Source organism: Pezoporus wallicus, unplaced genomic scaffold (genome assembly GCF_028554395.1).
Source record: "Pezoporus wallicus isolate ANWC-B61680 ecotype Strahan unplaced genomic scaffold, APGP_CSIRO_Pwel_v1 scaffold_6362, whole genome shotgun sequence".
NCBI lineage: Eukaryota > Metazoa > Chordata > Aves > Psittaciformes > Psittacidae > Pezoporus > Pezoporus wallicus.
The window spans coordinates 5,542,509-5,555,128 of NW_026637663.1; the positions used below are offsets into that span (position 1 = coordinate 5,542,509).

General features: G+C 39.5%; 1 protein-coding gene across 1 annotated transcript; it reads right to left on the reverse strand.

The window, feature by feature from the left end:
- Nucleotides 1-5,921: 5,921 nt before the first annotated feature.
- Nucleotides 5,922-10,125, reverse strand: MPC1 (mitochondrial pyruvate carrier 1). Its single transcript, XM_057406933.1, has 3 exons — nucleotides 9,984-10,125; nucleotides 7,616-7,748; nucleotides 5,922-6,861 (listed from the first exon to the last, which is right to left on the reverse strand). The coding sequence occupies exons 1-3, from the start codon at nucleotides 10,024-10,026 to the stop codon at nucleotides 6,843-6,845; spliced, it is 195 nt and encodes a 64-aa protein (XP_057262916.1). The 5' UTR covers nucleotides 10,027-10,125; the 3' UTR covers nucleotides 5,922-6,842.
- Between the last annotated feature and the right edge of the window lie 2,495 nt (nucleotides 10,126-12,620).

Here is a 12,620-nt window from a genome sequence, read left to right on the forward strand (position 1 = left end):
TTGGCTTGGATGCCTTGGGTGCTTTGCTGCTGACAGGGGCAGGAGGTGGTGAACAGAGGTCCTTGTTGGCCAAAGGTATCAACATGGGAGCATCATTTAGTGGTGTCTCTGAAGGAAACTGGTTGCTGATGTGAGCTGCTCTTCCAAGCAGCTGTTTTCCCCCATCCACTCACAACCCCCAAAACACTAGGACAGACCCACCCCTATCTTGACTTCTGCCTGTGAGGAACAGGGAAAGTGAAGCTTTGAAGACTTTGGCCCACCAAGGCTTGGCAGTTTACAGCCATACAGCTCAAACCTCAGGAAGCTCTCTGCCTTATGGCCTGTTTACTTCTGCAGTAGCAGAATAGCTAGAAGCACAAGACATTTAGATATGGGGGGTAGGAAGCAGAGCTACCATTAGCTGATGGGACCAGATAGCAGCTTGGTGTGTTCTGCATTGAATGGAGGAGGAAGGAGAACCTCCTGATGCTTCAGGTGCCTCTGAACATGGTCAGCAAGACCTTTCAAGACAGGATCCAGCGTATTTTGCATCACAGCAGCATGATGGCAAGAGTTTTGATCGCTTCACTGCTATTTGCATGGGCAGAAGGGTGGCAAAAGTTAGCCACAGTTTACTTTTACTAGTTCTTCTGTTCCACAGAAATGTTGTGGGCTCATGCTTCTGCTGGAAATGGTGGCATGACAACACATGTCAGAGTATGGCAGTCTCTTCCCCACCTCTTCCCACTGCTGAAATTGTTGCGCTCCCCCCTAAAACCAGAACTGTGCAAGTCATTCTGTACATCCACAGCCTTACCACAAAGCCTCAACCCATGTGACTGCTCAGTTGACTGATCAAAATGTCATCTGTGATTTTCAGGGCAGTGGTGCACCTTCTTCAGGGCTTTAAATTTCCTTCATTAGGTGTAACTAGATGCAGCCAAAATATTAAGCCTAGAATTCAGCGCAATTTTCTGGATTGCTATGGTCCAAAGTGAGAGTTACAGTATCAGGGGGCAGTCCTCATCTAAGGCGGTTATTTTAGTAAGGGAGAGATTGGCTAGTCAAAACAGACACCTAAGTTTCAGCCTGATGAATCAGGGTGACGAACTTACCATCACCTCCAGCTGGAACCAGCCTTTATGTATAATTTCTGTTTACTTTTACAGAAACCTATGCATAGTGAGCATGATAGGACTGCTACTGTAAGCAATGGAAAGACATCAGGTCCAAAATGCCAAAATGATGGCATTGAAGTATTGCCAGTGATTTTTAGCAAACATATTCAATTCCACATTATATCTGACAGCAAAATATAAAAGTGAGAAAAAAAATTAAGTTATTCATGTTTCTTGTCCTCCTAATTTTTAAGAGAGATACAATTTAAACCTGGATCTGCCCTTTTGTCTGCATGACTTCATGCAGGAGTGCTTGGCTCTGCCTTGGATTACTGCTTTCTGCTCATACACAAAAAACAGGCACATAAGCACGTGTCAGAGAGCAAGCTGAAGCTGTGTTTTTCTTTCTGTGTGAAAAAGCCCACCATCTTGCTGCTATGAAGCATAGAAAAGCAGTAAAACCTGGGCTGCTTGAGCCCTGAGCAGTGCGAGGGGCCAGCTTGCATCCTGACACTGCCCCCTCCTTCAGCTGCCTGGGCTACACCACCCACTCACTCCTGAATGAGGCAAAGGGTTTTGTTTGCTTTCCTGCTATTTTCCTGAACAGAAGGTTGGCATAGTCACCCCAAATCTATTTTTTCTAGTTTCTCTCTTCAACACCAATTCTTAATTCTCTGCACTATCAATCATGAAATACCACATGGAAGTCAGTACTTGCCGTGAAAAACAGGCAACTCAGATGGCCTTTGGAAACTGGATATTTGAATGAATATTGCCGAGCCAAAAGGTTACAAGGAATGCCAAGTAAAGAATCTCTCACAGAGACCCACTGGAAGCATGGTAGAAAACAGAAAATGCAGAGCTGCTTCAGGGACTTGCCCATTCTGCTTGGTGCAAACATCTCACATCAAACAAAGCAGCAGCTTCTAAAGCCCACTGAAAGTAAAGACGCTTACCAGTGGGAATGAATGGCCCTTGTGTCTTTTGAAATGAGCCTATGCTCCTGAACATGTAATTATGAACATCCCCCAACAAGCCAGCATCTCTGACAGTGACAGGTAGTAGTAATTGCAAAACAAGCAGCAAGGAAGTAAAAAGCTGGAAAAAGCAGCTCCTTTCTTATTCCTCAGTTCAGGAAACATTGCTTCTAATCTGTCTGACATTTCGTGTTCATCATCCAGAGTGATGCGACTCAAACTGTTCCAGATCCAGTCATTGATTCTTTAGTGACAAAGTGATCTCATAGATCTCTGATGTAGGGAGCTGAGGCATACAAAACCCAACTGCAGAAATAAGAGCTGTTTCTTGGAGTGCTTGGCAGACACCTAGTAACTAGGTGTGTTTGTGGTTCACAGGAACATTGTAAGCTACTGCAGAGCTTTGGAAGGAAAGGTAATAATAGCCTTTAGTGGCTCATTGTGGCTAATAAAACATGTAAAAGGAAGTAACAAACAGCTTTGTGAGCTCATCTCTCTGTGGCATCATACATTCAGATTAGGTAGCAGAGGCTTGGTTAACAGTATTGCATACCTTGCCAAATCACTGAATCCCTTTGTGTTCCTAACAATAACCCACCTACGAGCTGATGCTGATGTTTACCGTTTTACAGTATAAGAAACACGAAGTATTAGAGTAGTTACAAATCACACTACTGGCTTTGTACTTTGCTTCCAGGTGACCAACATCAACTGTGTACATAAATACCTTGTCATTGTTGCTTCACATGGCTTCCCCATGAACAAATACAGTAGTTGTTTTAGGATTTTAAATAATCCCAGGGGTGAGGAGATATGGTGTATATCAGCATGTAAGAAAGGAATGTTTGAGACAATCCCACTATTCCCTTGGCATTGCTACACACTAAAATCTGGAGATGTTTCTGTGTTTAAACTGAGATCTCAGATCCTGGCAGACTACAGAGTGACAGATGAGAAATTAATACCTGTCATGCCAGGAAACAGCTTTAAGATTTCACAACACCACATGTCCTCCACAAAGAACGAGAGAAAGGCTACCAGTATCATTTAAGTCACTCAATACCACTCTGAAAAGTGGTATCCCTTCAGTTAATACATATTCTAGGACAACAGGCATGATTTACAACTATTCCAACCAACCTATAAATCAACACCCATTAAAGCAAGTTACAACATAGTTCTCCCTTGGTAAGTTATGGGTTAAATGTGTCCAATATTACAAAATACTTTCAGAATTACAAGTGACGTGCTTTGTACATTTACATTTTTCTATACAGTGGACCAAATATAGCACATAAGTGCTTGGAAGTGCTGCCATAATTGGTGCTTCTTTCTCTTGCAGCAAGGGCTGAGTTTGGGTCAGTTATCTCCATACAATAGTTTCACTTAATGAGAAAGACATGACTGAGATTTCAGATGAAATTAGTAAGCTGAAAATTCTCAGGGTTGTTGCCATAGCTACTTGAAACCTCCTGTTAAAAAAAAGGTACTTAGAGAGGGCAGAGGAAGAGAAGGAAAAAGTAGGAAGAGAGCAGTATCATGGTCAGGGTTCGACCACGTGATAGAGAGAGGCAATGATCTTGAAGGAGCAAGACTTCAGTGATAACACACAGAGCAGGTTATCTGGGAAGCCAGTATTTTTGCCTTATAGTTAGGGTTGATTCTATAGACATTGGTTATTTTTAAGTGGTTACCACAGTGACTAAACACAATGCACTGGCAACTATTATATCAGCTAAAGCAGAAAGGTATCCGGTAGGGAGAGAAAGATTTTTCACAATTCATTTAATAAAGCAATGACCTCATTTCAGAACACCAGAGTGCTTGTTTTTCTACTTTATAAATAGTGAAGCTTGCAGCAATCATATTTAATCAGAATAAATGTTTTAGTGTCTGAATAAGTTAACAGCAGAAGCACAGCTGTAGACATACTACACTAGACAGCATTTTGCACAATTGCAGACAGGATCAAAATACCCAGTGAGATACAGGCTGAAAAACTAACACACCTGGTAACTGTGCTTGTAAGTCTTTCCTGTTACCATTTTATATTGTTGGTAGCCTGTCATTTTAGCTCAGGGAAGGCACTGGAGCAGTTGGGAAAATTGCTCTGTCCTAATCTGAGACTGTATTTTATAAACACTACTATATGAAAATCTGTCTTGGTCCCAGGGAGCAAAGGACTCTTCCTTTCTTGCTGCTTTCTCTCAATCTGTAAACATTGAGACTTTTTCTGTCCCTTCCCCCTCCAGTTCTCTGTACTGGCATCCTTGCTCAGCATCATTGTGCTTTGTAGGGAGAACAAAAGATAACTCACAATGCTAATGGAGAACTATGTTTTACTAAGAATGCATTTTCTCTGAGAACTGTCATACTGTATGTGCAGTACTGTGGCTAAGAGTTTTCTGCTGGTTTTAGAGCAGAGAAAGCCACTTGTTCACACAAGTTATAGACAAAATTGAAAAAAAATATATATATACACACCATACATAGCAGCATGGCTTAAATGATTATATAGCATAAGAGTTGTGGGAAGTTGAACAAAATTCACTATAAGCAGCTGTTGTTACCCTCATTAAAGAAGCCTTGCGAGTTATCTCTTATGACCCCACAATTACAATTACTGCTTTCTGTCTATTTATTACAGTGCTACCAAATGATCTCCACATTTCACTCAAATCAGCGAGCTTCCAGCTCATGGGCACACAAACATTTTTGCTACTGTACAAACCTGATGGGCTGCAAGACATCCATCCCCAGGCCTGAGTTCTCCATCCCAGGCTAGGGCTTTGTCCCCTCAAGCCTCATGAAGGATACTTTGCGCCACCCATTCCCTTTTTTTTTATTGTAGAAGCCTGTATGGATTGCAGGAAGCATCATACGTTTAAAACCTCAAAGCAAGTTAGCGCCCACTTCCACCTGCAATTCACTCTTGTACTTGCCCAGTATGAAAGAACTTGAGCCTTGTCAGGTGAATGGATAGAAAGGTATGGAAGAAAAAGGTAGAAAGAAATACAAACTATTGTGCAGGCAGCTACCAGGACAATGAGGAAATAAACTCCTGTAAACAGTATTCCTTAGGTAGGGAAGTTAAGACAATCAACAGCTAATGAACAGAGATAAGAGCACCATGTAGGGTTAGAGTATTACATGTATTACAAACTTTACCCAAGAACAGGCCAAACCACTACATTTCATACCTTTTAACACTCCTAGAGGTTTTTTCTCCAGAAATAAGAGAACGAGGTGGCAAGATAATCAGTTATCTTTATCTGCTTGCATCTCACTCATTTATACACAAATCTAACACTTCTTATATTCTATGGGATGGAGATGGAAAGAATATGACTACTTTTGTCACAAGACAGCAATATTGAAAGAACAGCTCAATGCACCAACTTTCCTAAAGCAACAAGTAGCAATCAGTACTAAGTTTTACCTATACAGCAGAGCATGCACATGGGCCTCATGTATACCCATTACAAAGTTCAGCCACTGTGCAATTTGGATCACAATATGAGTCTACAATTAAAGCAAGTCTTTTAATTGACCATCTTATTTCTGGAAGACAATATGCAATACTTACTCAGCACAATGAGAGCCCTGAATTCAACCTTGACTATCACAGCAGGAATACAGAGTCAGGTACCCACACCCTCTTTTTCTGGGGGTGGCAGAGAAGTGCTAGGTGTCAAGATCCAGAGAACACTTGCCTAAACATAGTATATACAAAGGATAATAACTTACTTTTCCAGCCTGTTTATGCTTAATGCTGTTACAGTAATTAACTGATACCCCATATTGAAATTTCAGTTGAGGATCTAGTATCACAATATGACAAAGCTTTTCAAAATGTTGAAAGGATTTATTGCCATTTGGAACATGTTTACTGTTCAGAAACACTGAACTGAAATAAAATCCATCACATACATTCTTTGTTATCTATATCTTTACAGCAATGTAATTTTCAGGCAGGTCATGCAGGGAAGCCACTCTCCCAATGAGATCAAAAACTACTGAAAGGCACCTTGTGTCTTTCAGATCTTAGACTCCAAACAAGTTAAGTTTTTGTCTGTGTAAGGATTACATACATCTAGAGCAACTCAAATAGTAGGAAAAATAAAATCTACTTAGAACTTCTTAAAGAACAGTACCAGACCTTGTTGCTTTCATTTATTCAGTGCTATGATTTTGCTCTTCCAAGTCCTCTTCAAATAATGTGCGACTTAAAAAATGGGTATTAATGAAGTCTCTTTACTGAGACAAGGCATGCAGTAAGGGAAGAAGGATGGCCGGTCACTTCCAGGCTGCCTAACTACACATTTGTTCTTGTAGATTAGCAAGCCACTGCCTAAGTTAAAAAAAAGAGACAAAATAGGAATGAATGCACCCAAGTTAAATGGCTTTTAAGAATGTTAATACCACCTACAGTTACTAAGCCATCATACACCGCTTTTGTAGACCGTTAGATAAAAAAGTTGATTTTCAAATATTGCTTGTTATTCAGATGTCTAACTTTTTATTCAAAGGGTAGTTATTAAGGACCTGTAAGGCAGCAAAACTTCAAATGCAATGGTTTACATTGCTGAATACCACTCTCAAGAGGCAAGATAAAAAAAATTAGTAGAAGGATTCTTGGTGGGGTCATTCATAATAGGTGTTTGTTTTAACCCCACTGTAATTGTCACAGCAAATGTAGATGGCAAGTCTTCCTTAGTTGTAATTCAGGATAAGCATATTCCATGGCTTACTTCAAGTTAGATATTTAGTTCTTTTTCTCAAACCTGCCAAGAGAAGATAAAGTTTTATAAGAGTGAATATTCAACTAGAATTGCTATAAAGAGTCTGGACTTAAAACAGAACTTCAGGAATGAAAGACAACATTTGGCCAGTTACTTATGGAAAAGCATGTTCATTTGCAGTTTTGCTCACTTTTTAATTTATAGTTCAGGAGGCTTCATCATCCCATTACTCCCCATCAATTTCTTGGGGCCAAAGTAAAAACAGCCAGAATCCTGACTCACGAGCACTGCCTAGGGCAGTGTCTGCACTACTTGCTACGCAGTGAGGGTGTGAGACTACTTGCAGGCTGGTCCTCAGTCACACTCAGTTGTATCTACCCGATACATAGAAGAGTCAGCTTAGAGAGGTTTTCCTTAATTTCTGTTTCAGATATACAACCCCTTCCAATGTTTCCATCTCAAAAACTAGTTACTGAGACAGACACATGCAGACTAATCAACATAATACATGAAACAAACCCCAGAATAGCCAGCAGATGCATAAGTCCTATCTACATCCATGAATATAAGGGTTTTCAGTCTTTTCTGTGTATCCCTTGGAAGTGTCAAAGGGAGTGCAAGGCAACATGCCATAATTAGCCTACTGACAACAAGCTTGTTAATAGGTTTTCAAAAGGTAATGATGTTACACAAGTTCAAAAGCCATGCAAGGGTTTCCACTACAGTTACAAATGTACTAACAGAGTATTCCAAGAGCCATCACTTTATGACTTCCCTTTTTTGATATGTGACTTGCCTGTATTTGATCAGTCGTCCTCCTTGAATAAGTTGTGCAATTTCATTAGTGAAGTGGCATGCAAAAAGAAGCCAGTTTCTTGGCTGCACTTTATAGGCAAATCTCATGAAAGCCAAGGAGTAAAAACACAGTGCTGTAAAACGTAATAGATATTATTAGATTTTTAATACCTGCACTTTGTTGAGACAATTTTCATACTAGTGGAATGTAATGACAGTTACAATGCTTCTCACTTCTTTTAAGTTTCCCAATATTCCTACAAACATGTCCATATTAATGACCCAATGAAGGAAAATACACACCAGTACTCATTTTTGCTACACAAAAATATCTACAGGGCTATAGCTTTCCACAAAAACTCTGTTTCCTCATATACTTTCCTGTGATACAACTGAGTCTTTAGCTGGTTACCTGTTCTGGCTTCAGCTGGGATAGAGTTAATATTCTTCCTAGTAACTGGTACAATGCTGTGGTTTGGCTTTAGTAGGAGAATAATGTTGATTATACACCAGTGTTTTAGTTGTTATTAAACAGTACTTTCCCCAGTTATGGACTTTTCAGTCTCTCATGCTCTGTCAGTGAGGAGTGGCACAAGAACCCAGGAGGGAGCAGAAACAGGACAACTGATCCAAACTAGCCAAACGGGTATTCCATGTCACAGCACATCATGCCCAGTATATAAAGGGGGGGGGGGGGGGAAGGCAGGGAGCGGGAGTTGGCCAGGAGCTGCTAATCACTGCTTGGGAACAGGCTGAGCATTGGTCAGTGGGTAGTGAGTAATTGTACCGTGCATCACTTGTTTCCCGAATTTTACTCCTTTCTCTTTTTCCTATTATTTATATTATTATGTTTTACTTTCAGTTATTAAACTGTTCTTAACACACAGGTTTTGCCTTCTTCCGATTCTCCTCCCCATCCCACAGAGAGAGCTGGGGGAAGGGGAGAAGTGAGCAAGCAGCTGTACAGTACTTAATTGCTAGCTGGGGTTAAACCACAAGACTACCTAAACTATCTCAGGCAGAGAAGACTTAATCCCAATGAGGCATGGCCTGTCTTACACAATTATTCTGACAACTTTTGGGACAGAGTATTTTTAAAATACTAATTACTTAGATACAGTTCTTGCTGGGAACATTTTAAAACAGACTTTAAGAGAAGGCAGTTTCTATCCCCAGAAAATCATGAACATTGAGAAGCATAAAGCTTTGTTATCTGCTTTCCAGGAACATAAGAAATAATTTTAATCTACTCTATCGTAATTGCATTTAAATATAGGAAATTACAACCAAAGATGTCAGTAGCTTTGCAAAGTTCTGACAGGCTTAAAGAAAAAAAACATGAAATTAACTGTCCAAGGAAAATAGCCTCTTTTAAAGTACAGAACCTAAAAGATGGGAGAAAAACATTTGTACCACCCTATGTATATGTATAAAAATTAAGCATGTCTCAATTTGGCTGAACTGGGTAGCTGCCACAAAACCACTATTCGCAAAACAGTTTCACTACGCCAGAAACTATTCTAAGCAGTCTTCCATCTTGAAGAAGCTGATTAGGACTCTGAACTACTATAAGCAGAACCTAGTGTAAGTTTGCATAACCCAAAGCTATTTGCTTGGGAAAAGAAGAATTAATCGGAATTATTAACTGAATTAAGGAAGAAAGTAATACAAAAATTAAGCTACTAAATTAAAGCTACCAGATTTATGATACTAGAGAAGAATTTGAATGCAGAGACAGATGTATGCAAAAAGCTACACATGGTCCAAAAAAGGTGGAAAAAAATACTGTTTATGCATTTAAAAAACATTTCTCACTATTCCATTAAAAATCACACTAGCCTCTCACAGGCACTTTCTTGCAAGGAGTTCATCTCCCTTAACTGCTTTTTGCACTCTGAAGACCAACCATTGCCATTTCTTCACTTTGTCAGTGTTGGTATTTAAGTTTCACACTAACCACAAAACATCATTGTTCTCCATACAAAGAATAAATTAGGTAAAGAGATACATTCTGAACTAGTGTGCATAGTAGTATAAGATAGTAAAAGAATTATTCTTTAGGAGCGAGTCTGGTGATCAAAACTGCCAAGGCTCAAGACCCACATCCCTCTCCCTCCCAAATTACTGGAAAGCTCTCTAGAAAAAAAAAAAAACAAAACCCCACAACTCTGCAGCTTTCCAGTGCCTCAGTTTTCAAGTGGCCTCTAAAGTCCTATAACAAGATATTTCATACCTACATCTGCTTTAATCACAAGTTTGCAGGCAACTAGTAATGCACCACTTGACAAATTATTACTTGCCTGAAAGAAACTTGAAAGGAAAATATGTGTGCTGTAGTCTGTTTACTAACAATTAGTTTTGGGTCTTACCAAATGTCATTCGGCCACTAACAATTTCTGGCGATTTCTTCATATCATTAAAAGCAGCAATAGGAAGCCCCCAGTTGGCAACTGGCCCCCAAAAGTGCTGCAAAGACAGAAAATGAAAATAAAGTTACACAGAAACACAGACCTCCTATGGTATTCTTACAGATCCCCTTAGCCACACAAAGCTTCAGAGGACAGGGTGAATGGTAAAATTCCATGTAAAGATATGGACTACTTTTGATGTAAGGGAGAAAAACTAAACCCTTCTTTCAGCAGGATCTAGCCTTCAGAGTTGAAGGAACAGGAGCCCACTCTGAATCTTCTTGCAGACTGCAGAGGAACTACTGAAAGGCCACTAAAACACAGTTTTGTGTAATTATACCTCAGACATCACTGAGCAGTCTGATCAGTATAATCATATAATAATCTCAGATTTACAGCTCACTTCTATGCAGAGAATTAGGCTCCTCAAAAATGTAATGAAAACACAAGGACTTGCTGAAGTGAAGAACTGGAACTGTTTTCATGTTATGCCTAAGATGAAGAAATGCTCATCAAGCAGCTTCTTCCAAGTGCTTACAACACCTCTTGAATGAGCAGGGCCATGCAACCAAACCAAGCTGTTACCTAAAACTTCATCTGCAATTGCCAAAATAACCTGATGGCTACCTAAGTCTCAGTGATTAGACAGCTCTAAGATTAGAGCATTTGGCTACAGGTGTGTACACAGAAAAAGAGAGACAAGAAGCAGAAAGAAATCAACTCAGAAAAACCGATGAGAGCTCAATTTGCTGGGTATTGTCTGAAAGACTGAGAAAAATAGTCTCCTAAGTCAAATATCCCCTATTGTTACAAGTTAACAAGCCTTCAGTAGAATTCTTTCCACAGAAGATGCATGCAGTACTTGCATCAGCTTCTCCTAATGGGAAGCTATGGATGCGCAAAATTAACTTGGCCAGATATGGCAAAAGAGAAGCACCTTGCAAGAAAAAGCTCTGTAGATTCCAACTTTATCCATTCTTTTGATGCTTCCTCTAAAATGCAACACTGAAGATATTGCAACAATTTTGAATTGTCAGGCAACATTTAAGTTTCTTGCAATTTTAATTCAAAATACTCTAGCCAGTCTGGATACTAGCTTGTCAACACTACAGTAGGATTAAAAGCCATGCTTGCTTCCTGAAGATTTGGGTTGCGATACAAGAAACTGAACTAAAAAAAAAATGCATGGAAAAAGTGAGCTAAGTGGTACACATCATTTTGATAGTTTAACATTAGTGCAATATGCAAAAAAAATGCCATATTTCTGCAAGTGTCTACAGAACTGACACCGGTCCAAACCTAGGTTTATAATAAGAGTATGTCAAAAGATACAATAAATGCATTTGTTTACTATATTGCTACTTGTAGGAAAATTGACATCCAATGGTTAAAGCCTCTCAAGTACATGAGAGGTACAATGGCATAACTGAGAAGTTGCATGGCTACATGGCATTTAGACTGTACAGCTATAGTTAAATAACGTGAAAAAAACATAACACCACTTACACACAAGGTGTTGCAACAAGAACATTCATAGAAAACAGTCATGAGCACACAACATACTGTTTAAGTAAGTTTAGAGGCTTTAATGTAGCTATTTAAATAAAGTACAGTAAGAGAACCAGAAACAAACATCTACTCATAACCATAATTATTTTTACAGTAAGACAGCAAGACAACTTGTGTAAGCATTACCCCACTATAGCAGACTGGAAACCAGAACTGGTAAGGCAGTACATGTACTCTGTGAGGTTTTTAGTTGTTCCAGGAGTCTTGTTTAAAGAACTGTAGTTTCAGAAGAATAAGTCTTTACAGCTCTAAGCTTGATTTTTTGACTCTATGAAACAGATCTGGAAGTCCTAGTGATAACTTCTTCTTACTTCATTCAACTGCTATTCAAACATAAACACACATCATAGACTATGGATCACTTCAAGCTCAGGCTGCACAAGCTGAAGAATCATCAGTTCACATCCAAGGAGCACTGCAGCAGTAACTCCTGCTGACCAGGGAGGTAGATTTAGAACCTGCTCACTTGAGATTGTTATCCAGTTTTAAGTGCCTCCAGGCAGCCAGCCTTTGAAGTTTCAACACAAGAATTAAACTACACCTATACAGTTTGCTTTTGGTCTACACAGATGAGCAAGTCTTCCATAATATTATGATTCACAGTATAACAGGCATAAAAAAAAACCACTCCCAGTTTCAGAAGAAAACTAAAAGACTGAAGAAAAGAGTCGTCTAAAGTGAGAGTTATTATGTCAGGCAATAAATGGTAACATAAAGCTGGTTAAAAAAATAAACCAGGTAGTTTGGTTATGAACCAGTATTGTCGCTATGCAGAAGAGTGGCTATACCTTGACCTGATCTCTGTACCAAAGGGTATGGAAAAAATGAAACCCCTTTACTTTTGCAGTGATTGCTTTACGAGATATTGTGAAGGAGCTAATGTTTGGTCACCTTAACCCCAGACTTGCAAATAACTCTTACTAGTACATCACTCCTGGAAGTCTGCAGTGTGCTTCCAGATGCAAGCAAGATCATAACAGTGCTGAGGCAAAAAGGCTGCAAGTTACTGAAGTCATATGTGAAACCAGA